Raw genomic sequence first — 14714 nt, 5'->3', positions numbered from 1 at the left:
GGTCAACAGATAGTAACATTTGGTTAGATGGTTTGAATTATCAAAATGCATGTGGTTATGAGTTTGGTGAGTGCATTAAAATTCCTCTGGGAGAGAGGGCAAGCTATTAAATTAATTCAACGATTTCTGGTTGCTATTTTGGGAGAGAGGCTCTTTATGTTGACAGGAAAGGAGAAAAGGCTTTGGATCCCTTCCAGAGTGTTAGGGATCAGATGTGACCGGGAAATACCCCCTAAAGATGTTGGCTACAGGAAAGAAAAATTGGAGAAAAGCAAACAAGACAGGTAACTTGATCTGCTGACCCTTCAACATGGGAACAGCCCTATAACTGGCTTCGACATAAAACGTCTCTAGCCAAAACTTCAGCTAAAATTAGACAATATATTGTGTTGGTTGTGGAATCCTTAAGGTTCATCGTGCCATCCTTCAAATGGCATGAATGAAGATTATTACAACTGGTTATTGATCAAATTAGCTCATAAAAGGATAGTTGTCTTTCACCTGCTCACATGAACAAGATTCATCTTGAACTGAGCTGTGCATCTTGCACAACCATACAAATATCTTTTTTTTTGTTTTTTTGTTTTTCGAGACAGGGTTTCTCTGTAGCCCTGGCTGTCCTGGAACTCACTCTGTAGACTAGGCTGGCCTCGAACTCAGAAATCCACCTGCCTCTGCCTCCTGAGTGCTGGGATTAAAGGCGTGTGCTACCACGCCTGGCTCCCATACAAATATCTTAATAGTACTAAATTTTTAGTTGTAAGAGTCATATGTTGCAGAACTTGCAGCTCCGACAAGAGTCATTGATGGGGACGCTGAGGTGACAGCTGTTCCAGCCCCTGCCTCCTGATGCTGTCCAGAGACTCGCTTCTAGCACAGCTTCAGGAACTGCTGCTGAGCCCTGATGGACTCTCTTCACCCAGCCTTTCAGACGGATCCAGGCAGAACTTCAGTCAAGCCCTGAGCCTTCTAAGCATCCAGAGACTGGATAACAGATGCTAAAGCTAAAATTTCTTAAGTCTAAAAAATTTTGCTAATTTTCCTACCTCTCCCCACCCCTTTAAAATTTTTTGTTGCCCCTATTCAGCAGAAAGAAGCTGTGGAGAGCCATCATCCTGATCCCTTGGGTGTGGTGTCTGGTTATGGCAATTTTATACATTATAGATAGGTTGTCATTCAAAGGGATAATTTGGAAATGGCCATAATCTTCAACAGGCAGGAAAAAGACGGGATGGATTAGTAAATTTATTCTTTTTTGTTTGTTTTTTCGAGACAGGGTTTCTCTGTGTAGCCCTGGCTGTCCTGGAACTCACTCTGTAGACCAGGCTGGCCTCGAACTCAGAAATCCTCCTGCCTCTGCCTCCCAAGTGCTGGGATTAAAGGCGTGCACCATCACCGCCCGGCAGTAAATTTATTCTTAAGCAAAGCATTATAACCACAATCTATATAGTGGTAGAAATCTTTATAATTATACAAATTGAAGTTATTAGTTTACATTGATACAGAATTTATGATTGATGCAGATTTAAGGTATTTATTGGTATAAATTTCTATATTGATACAAAATTTGAAGTTAATGTTGTTACTCTTAGATAGGCATTGTGCCTATGCAACACATTTAAGAATAGAAGGCTTAAACTCAGTCCTTCTCCTAACTGCTATTACAAACTGTTTCGGATGATTAAGTAACGTCCACCCGTGGGTCTCTCGGCTTCTGATCTAAGTGCACTAAGTGCTCTCTGCATCCTCCTGTAGCTCTTACCTCAGACTTTGGTGTCTGGACCACACTAGGCTGAGCTGAGACAAGAAGAGAGCAGGAGGCTCGCCCAACTAAGGGGTACGGTGCTCTCTATTTTCTACTGAGATGACCACGGTTTGTTGAGGACCAGAGATTTTGGGAAGCCTAGCGGGGTAATAGCAGCTCTCTGGGAGCCTAGATGACAACTCACCTCTACCACAAAAGTGTCAATGATGTTCTCCTGGGGGTAGAACCAGTGCTCCACCTCCTCCTGGTTCATGACAGGCGTGAGGTGAAACTGCTTCAGGTACCTGCTGAGCAGTTGGTGCACTACTGGAATGTCCTTCTTCTCCATTGGTCGTAGGCCAGCTGTCTTGGGAGTCTGGAAGGACAGAGAAGATGGACTGAGAGCCTATTACTCTGGAACCACCCAAACAGGCCCTTGAGAGAAACCCGAGTCACCCTCAGCATCAGCTATAGTCCTCTAGGCATCCAGACTCAGCTTGCCTTTGGGGTCTGCTGGCCCCACTTCTTTGTAGGGCAGAGGCTGTGGTATCCATTTCTTTCCCACGTGGTTCTAGTCTGTCTTAAGATAATATAGGCCTCCCTGCCCTCCCTTGGGCCACTCTCCACAAACCACATAACCTGCTACCCTAGAGCCAATTGGCCATTGTAGCTACCAAAAGTATTCAGTGGAAGGAAACCACATGACCCTATGGAACAAATATTAGGGCTAACAGACTATCCCCAGAGACTCAGTACACATAAAAGGCTGGTCCAAGTTGTAAACAGCAGAGACATGGATGTTATATGGCTGTCTTCAGTGTGGAGCTCAAATCCCTACAATCCATGTAAAAGCCAGATGTAACAGTGAAAGCACCTGTAATCCTAGTACTCCTACAAGAAGAGAGGTAGAGACCGTACAATATGCACAATAACTTGGGCCAGCGAGCTTGGTGTACACAGAGGAAAAACAGTACATCAACACAAAACAGCTGCATCAAAACAAGGCTGAAGGCAGAGAATGACCCTGGAGGTGTTCATAGACACACACACACACACACACACACACACACACACACACACACACACGCACGAGTGGACCTCTAGCCTCTGACTCCCTAGGTCTCTCTCTAGGGACTGCTTACTTCATCACAACGGTCTCCACGGTGACCTCTCTAACCCTGAAAATATATCTACACTGGGTTCTCATCCAAACCTGCCTGGAATACAGGGGAGGGGTTATGGGATGACACCCAGGGAAAGACATTCCCAAAGCCCCTATTCCCCACCCCCCAAGACAGGGTTTCCTGTAGCTTAGGCTGGCCTCAAACTTGTTATCTAGCCAAGACTGCCCTGGATCTCCTGATCTTCCTAGTCCTGAGTGCTGGGATCACACACACACACACACACACACACACACACAGCAGCTTTCCACACCTACTTTGTCAATATGGAACTAGACTGAAGGACTCTCTCAAGACAGGATAATGACCCTAACCCAGTCCTGTGCCCTTAACAAGCTGAGCACATGGGGATCAACAGATTCGAGCTGCAGTCCTCTGAGCAGCAAGCACTTGGTGTGAGTGACACCACCTGGTGGATGTGCTGAGGCCACTGAAGGGAACTAAAGAGCTCACGGCCCAGTGTCCTGAGGCAGGCATGGCTGGAGAACAGGACACTTGGGGGGAAGTAGGCAGACTGAGATCTAGAATTGAAGATCTGGTTACTTCAGGCTGTCCAGTCCCTCAGTGCCAATTCTGGGTATAGGGGAAGGATTAGAAATCTGGCTTCTCTCACGAGCTCTGCAGCCCTCCCCTGCCTGCCTTGGCAGAGGGAGTGGACACTTGAGAGCTGACTAGTCTCTGGACTATGTAGGACAGACAGAGATGAAGGTTAGTAAAGAGATCCATTTTCTATCTACACTTCACTTAGGCTAAAATTACAGGGAAGCAGTCTTCTTTGAGCCCAGCAGCAGACAGCAGGGCTACTAAGCCAGGCATAGACGAGGCAGGAGAGCCAAGAATAGAAAACAAAAACAAACCTTTGTGGACAGTAAGGCACAAGAGCCTGGAGACTAGGGGCTGGTGAGTGGAAACCTCTCCCACACCCTCGCTCCTGCCCACCACCCCGGGGCACCACTGGCCTCTGGCAGTCGGTAGAGCTTCATGGTGCGCTGCATGGTCATATTTCTGCTCAGATGGGAGAACTTCACTTCAATCAGCTTCCGAGGGTTTAGGGATCGATGCCAGTACCTGTAGGAACATAAATGTCCTGGCCTCAGAGGACTCTGGGTAGTCCCACTCATTAAGAGGACAAGGGCAGGGGACCTCAAGGTGATAGCAGGTGTCATGAGGCAGCCCCTCTCTAGAAGAGCAGCCTCAGCTTCCTCCAGGGGGCCAGGGAATCTTCCCTCCCTGCTCTTCCATTTCAGAAGCCATTCCTTGTTAGATCAGGTGTCTGGGGAGCACAATCCTCTCTCCGGCAATCAGGCCAGGGGAAGGCTGACAATGCCCAGGAGACTGGCAGGCAGGCGCTCGCTCCCCCTCCCGCCTGCTCTGTACTCTCCTGCAGTTATTATTTATGCAGCTCTCTAGGCAGAGAGGATTCAATTGTTTCAAACAACTTTCTAAGATGGAGGTCATCCTTAGATTACACAGGGATCATCAGACAAGCTCCCCTTGATCCACAAAATATTCATAACCCCTCCCCCCACTCTAACTGCTGGCAATCCCAATTCGACAATGTCTAATCTTTCTTCCCACTCCCTGAACCATACTCTCCCTACATTCCGAAATCTTCTCCATCTGCCTCTTTCCAGTACCCCATCCCCAAAAAAACTTGGCCCAGAAAAGGGCAATGCTGTGTCTCGGGGACATTCCTCCTCCCCTGCATTCCCAGGACCTGCAGGAAGCAACTCTTACCTGCAGGTGCCCACAGGCTTTGGCAACACCACTCCGGCAGTGTAAACAGCTTGGAAAATGCCCTCCAGGTGGACCCGCCGGGTGATCTCTCGGATCAAAACTGGAGCCACCCTCTTAGAGCGCAGCTTCTTGTGGACACACAGGAAGTTGATCTCCACCATCTTCTTCTCTCTGAAGAGAGGCAAATTGCTGACTTTCACAACTTTCCCCATTCAACGTAAGAGGAATCTTGCCAAGCAGGCAAACCTCACTCGAAGGGATGCACTCGGCTGTAGTCTCCATTGAGTAGTCACTACTGGGGACCCCACCCACTACCACTTTCTCCTTGGCAAGCTTGCCTCACACCATCTACTTCAAAACAGACGGGGGCGCCTTCAAATGCCTTTCTCTGAGGGCACCCCTAGCACTGCCCTGTGGAATCCTGAGAGTGGGCTGGGAGGCCCACCTGAGGCAAGCAATGGAGAAACCCCAGAGTAAATCAAGGCTCATCTAGATAGGAGACAAGGCTGATCTTGAACCTGCTAAGTAACTCGGGCCAGCCTTGACCCAAGCTTAGATTACAGGTGTGTCCCAGTGCCGGCAGATACTCCAAGGTTTTGGTTCTCACATGAATTTACAGCCTGTACACCCAGAAGATGGCCGCAGATGACTGTGAAACCATCTGAGCCTGAGTCACACTGGCTCCTGCCCATTTCTGACGCTGCTCAGTGTGTCAGCGTGTGACTGGGGCAGGAATGCAGGCGTGGATGGCCTCACTACAGGTCACAGACAAGGCTACCAGCTACAACTTAGAGATAGCCTCACTATGTAGCCTTGGCTGGCCTTGAACACAGGGCTCCACCTGCCTCTGCCACCATGTGCTGGGGTTAAAGGTGTGCGCCACCATGTATGTCAGAACATGTGGTTCTATGACTAGTGTCACTCCCAATACACAGATGCCTCCACTCCACCAGCCCCTCCATCCTCCTCCAACAGTGACTGCGTAGCCTTCCTCTTCCAAAACCGGCAAGATGATGGCCACAGGGCTGGTGCTTACGTGTCATAGATGTGGATGTTTGCTGGGATGGCACTGATGAACCCAACCAGTTTCCGACTTGAGACCACTCGGACCCCACAGTGCCACTGTGGGAGCCAACCTGGTGGCCGGAGAGCCCTGGAACAGAGACAGGGACAGGAGCTGTGGCACTGCTCATAGCAGGCAGGTACTAACACCTGGGGTTAGCAACTGTATTCTCTTTAGGACCAAGACTTCCTGGACACCAACACATCAAGACACAACCGTTTCTCACAGCACCTTCTTGTGCTGCAGATGGTGCCCAGTCTCGCACATACATTCCAGGCAAGTTCCTTGGTACCACACTACAGCACCACACAAGGTTCTGTAGGTCCCCTAGGCTGGCCTGAACCTTGTGACCATTCTGGTTCAGCCTTTTAAGTACAGCCGTATGCTAGGTTCTGTGTTTCTGTTTTTTGAAACAGGTTCTTATGGTGTAGCCTCAGCTGGCCTCGAACACACAGAGATTTGCCTGTCTCTGTCTCTGCCTCCCGAGTGCCGATTTTAAAGGTGTGTGCCACCACGCCCAGCCTTTATGTTCATCTCAAAGCTTGGACTGGAGGTCTTCTACGCAAAGAGCCAGTCGTCCTTTGGTAAGGAACTACACGGTGCTCTGAGACCCTGGGCTCTGTCCCGCCTCTCAGCATCGCTCCTTTCTGCTTTCCCTACCTCCCAGGGTGATCCTGCTCCACTTCAGCCTCGTGCCTCTATCTGCTGAGAGGTTGAGTGTAGCCCAGGATAGCAGATGGTTTATCCAGGATAGACTTTTTCTATAATTGAGCATGCTCAATAACTGGATTGTAAGGAACTTTCTTTCCAATCTTAAGGGCTCTTCTGCTCTTCTCCCCTTGAGAAAGTCACCATGGAGTATATGGTCTTTGCTGGGAAACAACTCTGCATGTCTCCCTCTAGCAATTTATTTTAAGGAAGGTTTCAGTTCTAAACACCACTTAAAGCAAGTCTCCAGATGTACAAACTGAGGGACACAGAGATTTCACACTCAGCGGCTGGCTCTTGGGATCTGCTACCTGCTTTGTCTTCTAACTAGGAGAGGTTTTGGAGACTGGAGACCAGGCTATTATCACACTAAACCTCTGGCTCCTTCGATTTCCTAGCCTCCAGAATCATGAGAAACAAATTCCTATTGTTTCCAAGTTAAATAAAGATATAAAAGACACCCCTTATGACTTACCACAAGAGAAACTCTGGGGAATAGTCGAATCGGAACATATTGTCATCATCTTCCACGTAGTTCTCGTTCAGGAGGGTGTACAGCTCTTTCAGCTGCGGAGAGAGAGGGAGCTCACTGAGATGCTCTGCCAAACGGGGCAACTTCAACTCCACGCAGCGCCAGGCTTCACAGAAGGACAAAGCAAACTACCAAATCCACCCCAGGTCTCACAATCCCTTTCAACCCAGGCATGGAACGTTGGCTTCTTTTAGAACAAGAACCCTTGGTTGCAATAAGAAATGGAACCACTAGAGGGCAGGGTCGCACACTTCAGTACACAGCTGCATCTATAGAACCTGCTAACCAACTACTTAAGATTACCCTGGTCCCCAGAGGAAGCCTCCCATTTTCTGTGAACATGCTTTGGAGAAGTGAGTTTGGGGGCTGATTAAGGAATCACTTACTTCCAGGACACCACTGCCATATTTAAAAAACCAAAAACATGATTGGATTTTTTCATTTAGCCCAACAAACTTTTTCTGCCTTCATAAGCCATCCCCATCAGTTGGCCCAAGTAGAAGAAAACTGGTTTAATGACCTGAGTTCAATTCCTGGAGCTCACATAAGGCAGAAGAGAACTGACGTCACAACACTGCCCTCTATCTCCACAGGGATATATGCTATGGCCCACACCTGCTTCTCATCTCCCATCCTCCCACCCCCACCTCACCAGTAAAAAGCTAAAGAAGGGGGCTGGAAGGGGGTTGGCAAGATGGCTCAGCAGGTAAGAGCACTGACTGCTCCTCCAAAGGTCCTGAGTTCAAATCCCAGCAACCACATGGTGGCTCACAACCACCCATAATGAGATCTGATGCCCTCTTCTGGCATATCTGAAGACAGCTACAGTGTACTTATGTATAATAATAAGTAAATCTTTAAAAAAAAAAAAAGGAAGAAGAAGCATCTGGGCGTGGTGGCGCACATCTTTAATCACAGCACTTGGGAGGCAGAGGCAGGTGGATTTCTGAGTTCGAGGCCAGCCTGGTCTACAAAGTGAGTTCCAGGACAGCCAGGGCTACACAGAGAAACCCTGTCTCGAAAAAAACAAAAACCAAATCAAACCAAACCAAACCAAACCAACCCCTCTGTTCCTAAGACAGGTATGGCAGAACTGCTGACGGTCCTTGAGAGGATCTCTACAATCTAGTTGAAGGAAAAAGGCACTTAATAAATTGGGAGGGTGTGTGTGTGTGTGTGTGTGTGTGTGTGTGTGTGTGTGTGTGTTTCCTTACAGAGAAAAAAATTCTAAATCCCTGATGTTAAAACAGGAGGATAACCAGTGTGGTCATCCTGCAATCTCGGTGCTCAGCAAAGTGAGGCAGGAGGTTTGACTCAAGTTCAAGGCCAGCCAGGGTTACATAATAAGACTCTGACTCAAGGGGAAATAAGAAAGTGGCCGGGGGAGTACGCGGGGGGAGTACGTGGCTCAGTTGGTAGAGTCCTTGTTGAATAGTCCAGTACACACAGAGCTCTGGGTTCAATCCCGAGCCCAGCAATCAGGTGCTGGCGACACACACCTGCTATACCAGCACATCCGCCTAAGAAACAAACCCTGAACACGTGCTGGGCATGGCGGCGTGGGACTGTCACTCCAGCACTTAGAAGCTCTCTGTGATCCCAAGGCCACCTTGCTCTACAGAGCAAGTTGCAGGCCTGCTAGGGCCACACAGTGAGACCCTTTCTCAGAACCAAACCAAACCAAACCAAACCAAACCAGAACTAAGTACATGGATGCATTCGCACCCACACTTGGGCACACCCGGTTCCTGCTAAACACACATGAAGAATGTGAATTAGACACTGGGGAGACGGCTCTGTGGTTAAGACATCTGCTGCACTTCCAGAGGACCCCGGTCACTTCCCGACACCCAGATCACATGTTCACAACCATCTATAATTAGCTCCAAATGTAGCGTTGGGCCCCACATGTCCTGTGCTGGTTAGTCTTGCCAAATTAACACAACCAAGCATATCTAGGGAGAGGAAATATTATTTGGGAAAATGCCTCCGTAAGAGTAGACTGTTTCAGGGGCTGGAGAGATGGCTCAGAGGTTAAGAGCACTGACTACTCTTCTGAAGGTCCTGAGTTCAAATCCCAGCAACCACATGATGGCTCACAACCATCCATAATGAGATCTGATGCCCTCTTCTGGGGTGTCTGAAGACAGCTACAGTGTACTTACAGATTATATATAAAGATAAATAAATAAAAAAGAGTAGACTGTTTCTGTCTTGACTTCCTGTTACTCATGGCGTGTAAGCTGAAATAAACCCTTTCCTCCCCAGGTTGCTTTTGTTCACGGTGTTTTATTACAGTAACAAAAGTCCTGAATAGGACAGTCACATACCCACATGCAAGCTCACCTTAAATCACTAGTAAATATAACAACAATAAAGAGGCAGCTACTGGGGTTGAAGCTCACTGTTTAGAGTGCTTTCTCAAGACATGAACCATTATTAAAAATGCACAAGGTGCTGGGTCGCCACTGAGGAAAGGCGTGGAGGGCAGGACCCTCAGCAGCCCAGGTCACAAGTCAAGCAAGGTACGGACAAGAAGCCAGGCAGTGTGTCAAATGCCTCTAATCCAGCATTTAGGAGGGAGAGGCAGGTGGTCTCTGTGTTCGAGGCCAGCCTAGTCTACATAGTGAGTTCCAGGATAGCCAGTTACGTAAGAGAGAGACAACTTGCCCCCAATACAAAACAAAATAAAAGAAAACCAATGACAAGCAAAATAAATAAACAAAATAAGAAAAAAAAATAAGGTTCCACAATAGGAACTTCAGAAGTCAACTTTCACCCTTACACCTATGACATGCTCTTACTGTAGAGTCTGGGCATGCCCAGGAAGTACTGGATGGGGTTTGTTCAGCTCTCTGAGGCTCATCTCCTAAGAGTCCTGTCCCACCCACAAGCCAGGCCTACTCACCACACCACGGTCTCCCAGATCCAAGGCATCCCAGGTGAAGCCCTGGGGCAGGGTGTAGGGCTCCTGGCGAATGTTGTCTTTGTCAGGTTCGACTGGACCATGGGTGTTTACCACTTCACCTAGAAGAAGAGCACAGCAAGTCTATTGTCTGCCCACAGCGTGCGTGAAGGGGCTCACTGAACACACTCACTGGAAGGCTATCGAGGAGGTTCAGGTGGTAGAGTGGCTGCTTTGCCTGTGTGTGTCATACCTAGTACTACATAACCCAGCAGAGTGGTACAAGCCTCTAACTCCAACACTCAGGAGAGGCAGAGGGACCAGAGCTTTCAAAGTTACCTTCCACTGCACAGTGAGTGTAAGGCCAGTCTGGGCAACACAGATCCTGTCCCAGAAAGAAACAATTATATCAGAGTAAATTCCTCCGGTCCCTAGGAGCCCTGCAGCTGACGAACACTCTACGCTCTGTAACTGCAATCTCTCTCCAGTCTTTGGTCCCTAGTAAGGGCGAGCGCACAGCAAAACCTCAGAGTAATCTCTAGGATCCAAGGTGCCTCATCTTTGGAAATCCTTTAACTCTCGGGCAGGCTCCTGAATGACAAACACCCATCACAGCTAATTTAGCTTCCGGTCTCCTGGTTGGTGTAGGGTGTCGTCATGTTCCAGCCCAGACACTCTTCCCTGACTAGAGATCTGTAAGGTTGCATAAGCCTGCCTCTGTGTCAAGACCAACAACAGTGCACTGGCCTCACTCCTCAGTCAGATGATTGCTCTAGCAGCCAGGGTCTCTCAGCCTTCCAGCGTCAGCCTCTAGGCCTGTGGGCCAGCTAACTGCCAGGTCGGGGCATCAGAGCTCTGAGCCCTCCAGATGCCTTTGGGTTGACTCACCCTCCTGCATGATGCAGCCGGGAAGTCTCCCTCTCACCCAACCCTCCTCTGTGGGGAGCTCGGAAGCCGAGATGAAGGCAGGAACTGAAACCAGACGGGGCTGGAGAGGAAAGCCAGACACGCAAGCTCTCCCTCTTAATAGGTTTTGTTTATTTTGGTTTGCCCATCTTTTTTTTTTTTAAAGATTTATTTATTATTATATGTAAGTACACTGTAGCTGTCTTCAGACACACCAGAAGAGGGAGTCAGATCTTGTTACGGATGGTTGTGAGCCACCATGTAGTTGCTGGGATTTGAACTCTGGACCTTCGGAAGAGCATTCGGTGCTTTTACCCACTGAGCCATCTCACCAGCCCTGCCCATCTTTTTTTTTTTTTTAAAAACAGGAGAATACTAAGTAGCTAAGGCTGGCCTTGTGCTCATGGCACTCCTCCTGTCTCAGCTTCCCAATGCTGCATTACAGGTATGTAGCCCTCCAAGTACTTTTAAGCAACTTCCAATTGTCCTCAGACATTTAACTTCTGTGTTGGAGGGGGCACACTCAGTAGAACAGCCTCGCACTCGTGAGGTGGAAGGCAGGTTCTGAGCCTTAGTGGGACGGGACTGAGGGGAGAGAGAGCCTCTCCACAACAGGATAAGGAAAGAGGGCAGCTAGACAGAATAGATCTGAAGAGAGGCTGAAGGTTTGCTCAGGTCACATAACAGTCACACAGACCGAAGCTTCTGACACTGAATTGTAACCTCGGGTATGTAAGTCAAAGTGTGGGGGTGTCAGGAAAATTCAGCAATAGTAAAACCAAACACAAACTGAAAATTAAATATGTACGGAATCTGAGGTAGTTCAGGCAGTGTCACGTGACCTCACACGGGCACGCTGTACTCACTGTGAGTGCCAACATGCGATGAAACATCAAGGAACCTGCCTTAGATCCCTACTTGGATGGTGACTGGAAGACAGCTCGGTGGCTAAGAGCAGGGCTGTTCTTCAGTTCCCTTCAGTTGCCAGCACCCATGCCAGCTGGCTCATAACTGACCTGCAAGGCCGGCTCCAGGGGATGTGGTGCACGGTGCGGTGCCCTCTGCTAGCCTCTGAGGGAAAACACACACCTAACACAAGCAGGCACAGTCACAGAAACGTGTTTGCCTGCATATGCCCCATGTCTGGTGCCCATGGAGGTCAGCTGCAGGGGTCAGAGCCCTGGGACCGGAGTTATGGATGGATGGTTGCCAGCCACCACCTAGTGCTGGGAACTGCGCCCGGTCCTTCCACCAGAACAAGTGTTCTTAACCACTGAGTCTTTTCTCTTGGCCTCACATGATCACCCAACAAATTTTGTTTAACAAAGGCATATGCCAGGCCCACCTGGATTTAGTTTCTTTCTCTTAATTTGGTTTTTGGAGACAGGGTTTCACTGTGTAATAAATAGCCCTGGATGTCCTAGAACTCACTCTACAGACCAGGCTGGCCTCAAAACTCAGAGATGCCTCTGCTGCCTGAATGCTGGGATCAAAGGCACGTGCCACCACACCTGGCTATTTTCACTTTATAAGTGGTTACCCATAATGACACAGACCACTTAAGTCAGGAAACGCCTGTTATGTTCGCTTCTCACCTCCATAGACAAATGCTGTTGGACACAGCTGTCTTTTTACTTCCTGGTATTTGACTTGGCTCTGCCCTCCTAACCCACAAAGTACTGCAAATGTTGCACTATTTCTTGAGGAGAACAGTAACACTAACCACCTGACCTAGCTTACCTTTGGTGTTAGAGCGTGTGTTTTCTGACCTAGCTTACCTTTGGTGTTAGAGCGTGTGTTTTCTGACCTAGCTTACCTTTGGTGTTAGAGCGTGTGTTTCCTGACCTAGCTTACCTTTGGTGTTAGAGCGTGTGTTTTCTGACCTAGCTTACCTTTGGTGTTAGAGCATGTGTTTTCTGACCTAGCTTACCTTTGGTGTTAGAGCGTGTGTTTTCTGACCTAGCTTACCTTTGGTGTTAGAGCGTGTGTTTTCTGACCTAGCTTACCTTTGGTGTTTGTTAGAGCATGTGTTTTCTGACCTAGCTTACCTTTGGTGTTAGAGCGTGTGTTTTCTGACCTAGCTTACCTTTGGTGTTAGAGCATGTGTTTTCTGACCTAGCTTACCTTTGGTGTTAGAGCATGTGTTTTCTGACCTAGCTTACCTTTGGTGTTAGAGCGTGTGTTTTCTGACCTAGCTTACCTTTGGTGTTTGTTAGAGCGTGTGTTTTCTGACCTAGCTTACCTTTGGTGTTAGAGCATGTGTTTTCTGACCTAGCTTACCTTTGGTGTTAGAGCGTGTGTTTTCTGACCTAGCTTACCTTTGGTGTTAGAGCATGTGTTTTCTGACCTAGCTTACCTTTGGTGTTAGAGCGTGTGTTTTCTGACCTAGCTTACCTTTGGTGTTAGAGCGTGTGTTTTCTGACCTAGCTTACCTTTGGTGTTTGTTAGAGCATGTGTTTTCTGACCTAGCTTACCTTTGGTGTTAGAGCGTGTGTTTTCTGACCTAGCTTACCTTTGGTGTTAGAGCGTGTGTTTTCTGACCGCAGCTTACCTTTGGTGTTAGAGCGTGTGTTTTCTGACCTAGCTTACCTTTGGTGTTAGAGCGTGTGTTTTCTGACCGCAGCTTACCTTTGGTGTTAGAGCGTGTGTTTTCTGACCGCAGCTTACCTTTCTTGTTAGAGCGTGTGTTTTCTGACCGCAGCTTACCTTTGGTGTTAGAGCATGTGTTTTCTGACCGCAGCTTACCTTTGGTGTTAGAGCGTGTGTTTTCTGACCGCAGCTTACCTTTGGTGTTAGAGCGTGTGTTTTCTGACCGCAGCTTACCTTTGGTGTTAGAGCGTGTGTTTTCTGACCTAGCTTACCTTTGGTGTTAGAGCGTGTGTTTTCTGACCTAGCTTACCTTTGGTGTTAGAGCGTGTGTTTTCTGACCTAGCTTACCTTTGGTGTTAGAGCGTGTGTTTTCTGACCTAGCTTACCTTTGGTGTTAGAGCGTGTGTTTTCTGACCTAGCTTACCTTTGGTGTTAGAGCATGTGTTTTCTGACCTAGCTTACCTTTGGTGTTAGAGCATGTGTTTTCTGACCTAGCTTACCTTTGGTGTTAGAGCATGTGTTTTCTGACCTAGCTTACCTTTGGTGTTAGAGCATGTGTTTTCTGACCGCAGCTTACCTTTGGTGTTAGAGCGTGTGTTTTCTGACCTAGCTTACCTTTGGTGTTAGAGCGTGTGTTTTCTGACCTAGCTTACCTTTGGTGTTAGAGCGTGTGTTTTCTGACCTAGCTTACCTTTGGTGTTTGTTAGAGCATGTGTTTTCTGACCTAGCTTACCTTTGGTGTTAGAGAGTGTGTTTTCTGACCTAGCTTACCTTTGGTGTTAGAGCGTGTGTTTTCTGACCTAGCTTACCTTTGGTGTTAGAGCGTGTGTTTTCTGACCTAGCTTACCTTTGGTGTTAGAGCGTGTGTTTTCTGACCTAGCTTACCTTTGGTGTTAGAGCGTGTGTTTTCTGACCTAGCTTACCTTTGGTGTTAGAGCATGTGTTTTCTGACCGCAGCTTACCTTTCTTGTTAGAGCATGTGTTGTGTTTTGTTTTGGAAATACACTAAGCTGATGCCATGGCTTAGCAGTGAGGAGCACATACTGAAGACCCCAAATCAGTTCCCAGACCCTGTATCGGGGGGCCCACAACTGTCTGTTGTTCTGGGTCTGCACTCAATAAAGGCATATATCCACACGTATACAGGTATTTAAAAATAAACAATAAATTAATATATATTAATATATGTGTGTATGTGTGTATATATGTATGTATTAGAAGAAAACACAGATCTACTCCCTCAGCTACACACATATGAAGAAAGAATCAGGCCCCTGAATCGCTCACAGCACCTTTGCCCACCAGAGGCTCTGAGGTCAGCCACTCAGGTCAGCTCCAACTCCAGTACG

The 14714-nt window shown here is 48.0% G+C and overlaps 1 protein-coding gene and 1 long non-coding RNA gene across 3 annotated transcripts in view; both read right to left on the bottom strand.

Moving 5' to 3' along the window:
- Positions 1-14714, bottom strand: part of Nmt1 (N-myristoyltransferase 1) — a 40569-nt gene that overhangs the window by 6715 nt on the left and 19140 nt on the right. For both annotated transcript variants that reach the window (XM_006532445.4, NM_008707.4), the window contains 6 exons: positions 9874-9992; positions 6909-7000; positions 5699-5815; positions 4663-4833; positions 3885-3993; positions 1950-2120 (listed from right to left, as the gene is read on the bottom strand). In XM_006532445.4, coding sequence (XP_006532508.1) covers positions 1950-2120; positions 3885-3993; positions 4663-4833; positions 5699-5815; positions 6909-7000; positions 9874-9992 — 779 coding nt within the window. The remainder of the gene's footprint in view (positions 1-1949; positions 2121-3884; positions 3994-4662; positions 4834-5698; positions 5816-6908; positions 7001-9873; positions 9993-14714) is intronic.
- Gm42090 lies at positions 12503-14519 on the bottom strand. Its single transcript, XR_003949775.1, has 2 exons — positions 13600-14519; positions 12503-13208 (listed from the first exon to the last, which is right to left on the bottom strand). It is a non-coding gene; the product is annotated as a predicted gene, 42090 (long non-coding RNA).

The sequence above is a fragment of the Mus musculus genome, chromosome 11, assembly GCF_000001635.26.
Source record: "Mus musculus strain C57BL/6J chromosome 11, GRCm38.p6 C57BL/6J".
Lineage (NCBI taxonomy): Eukaryota > Metazoa > Chordata > Mammalia > Rodentia > Muridae > Mus > Mus musculus.
This window is presented reverse-complemented; position numbering and strand designations above follow the sequence as displayed.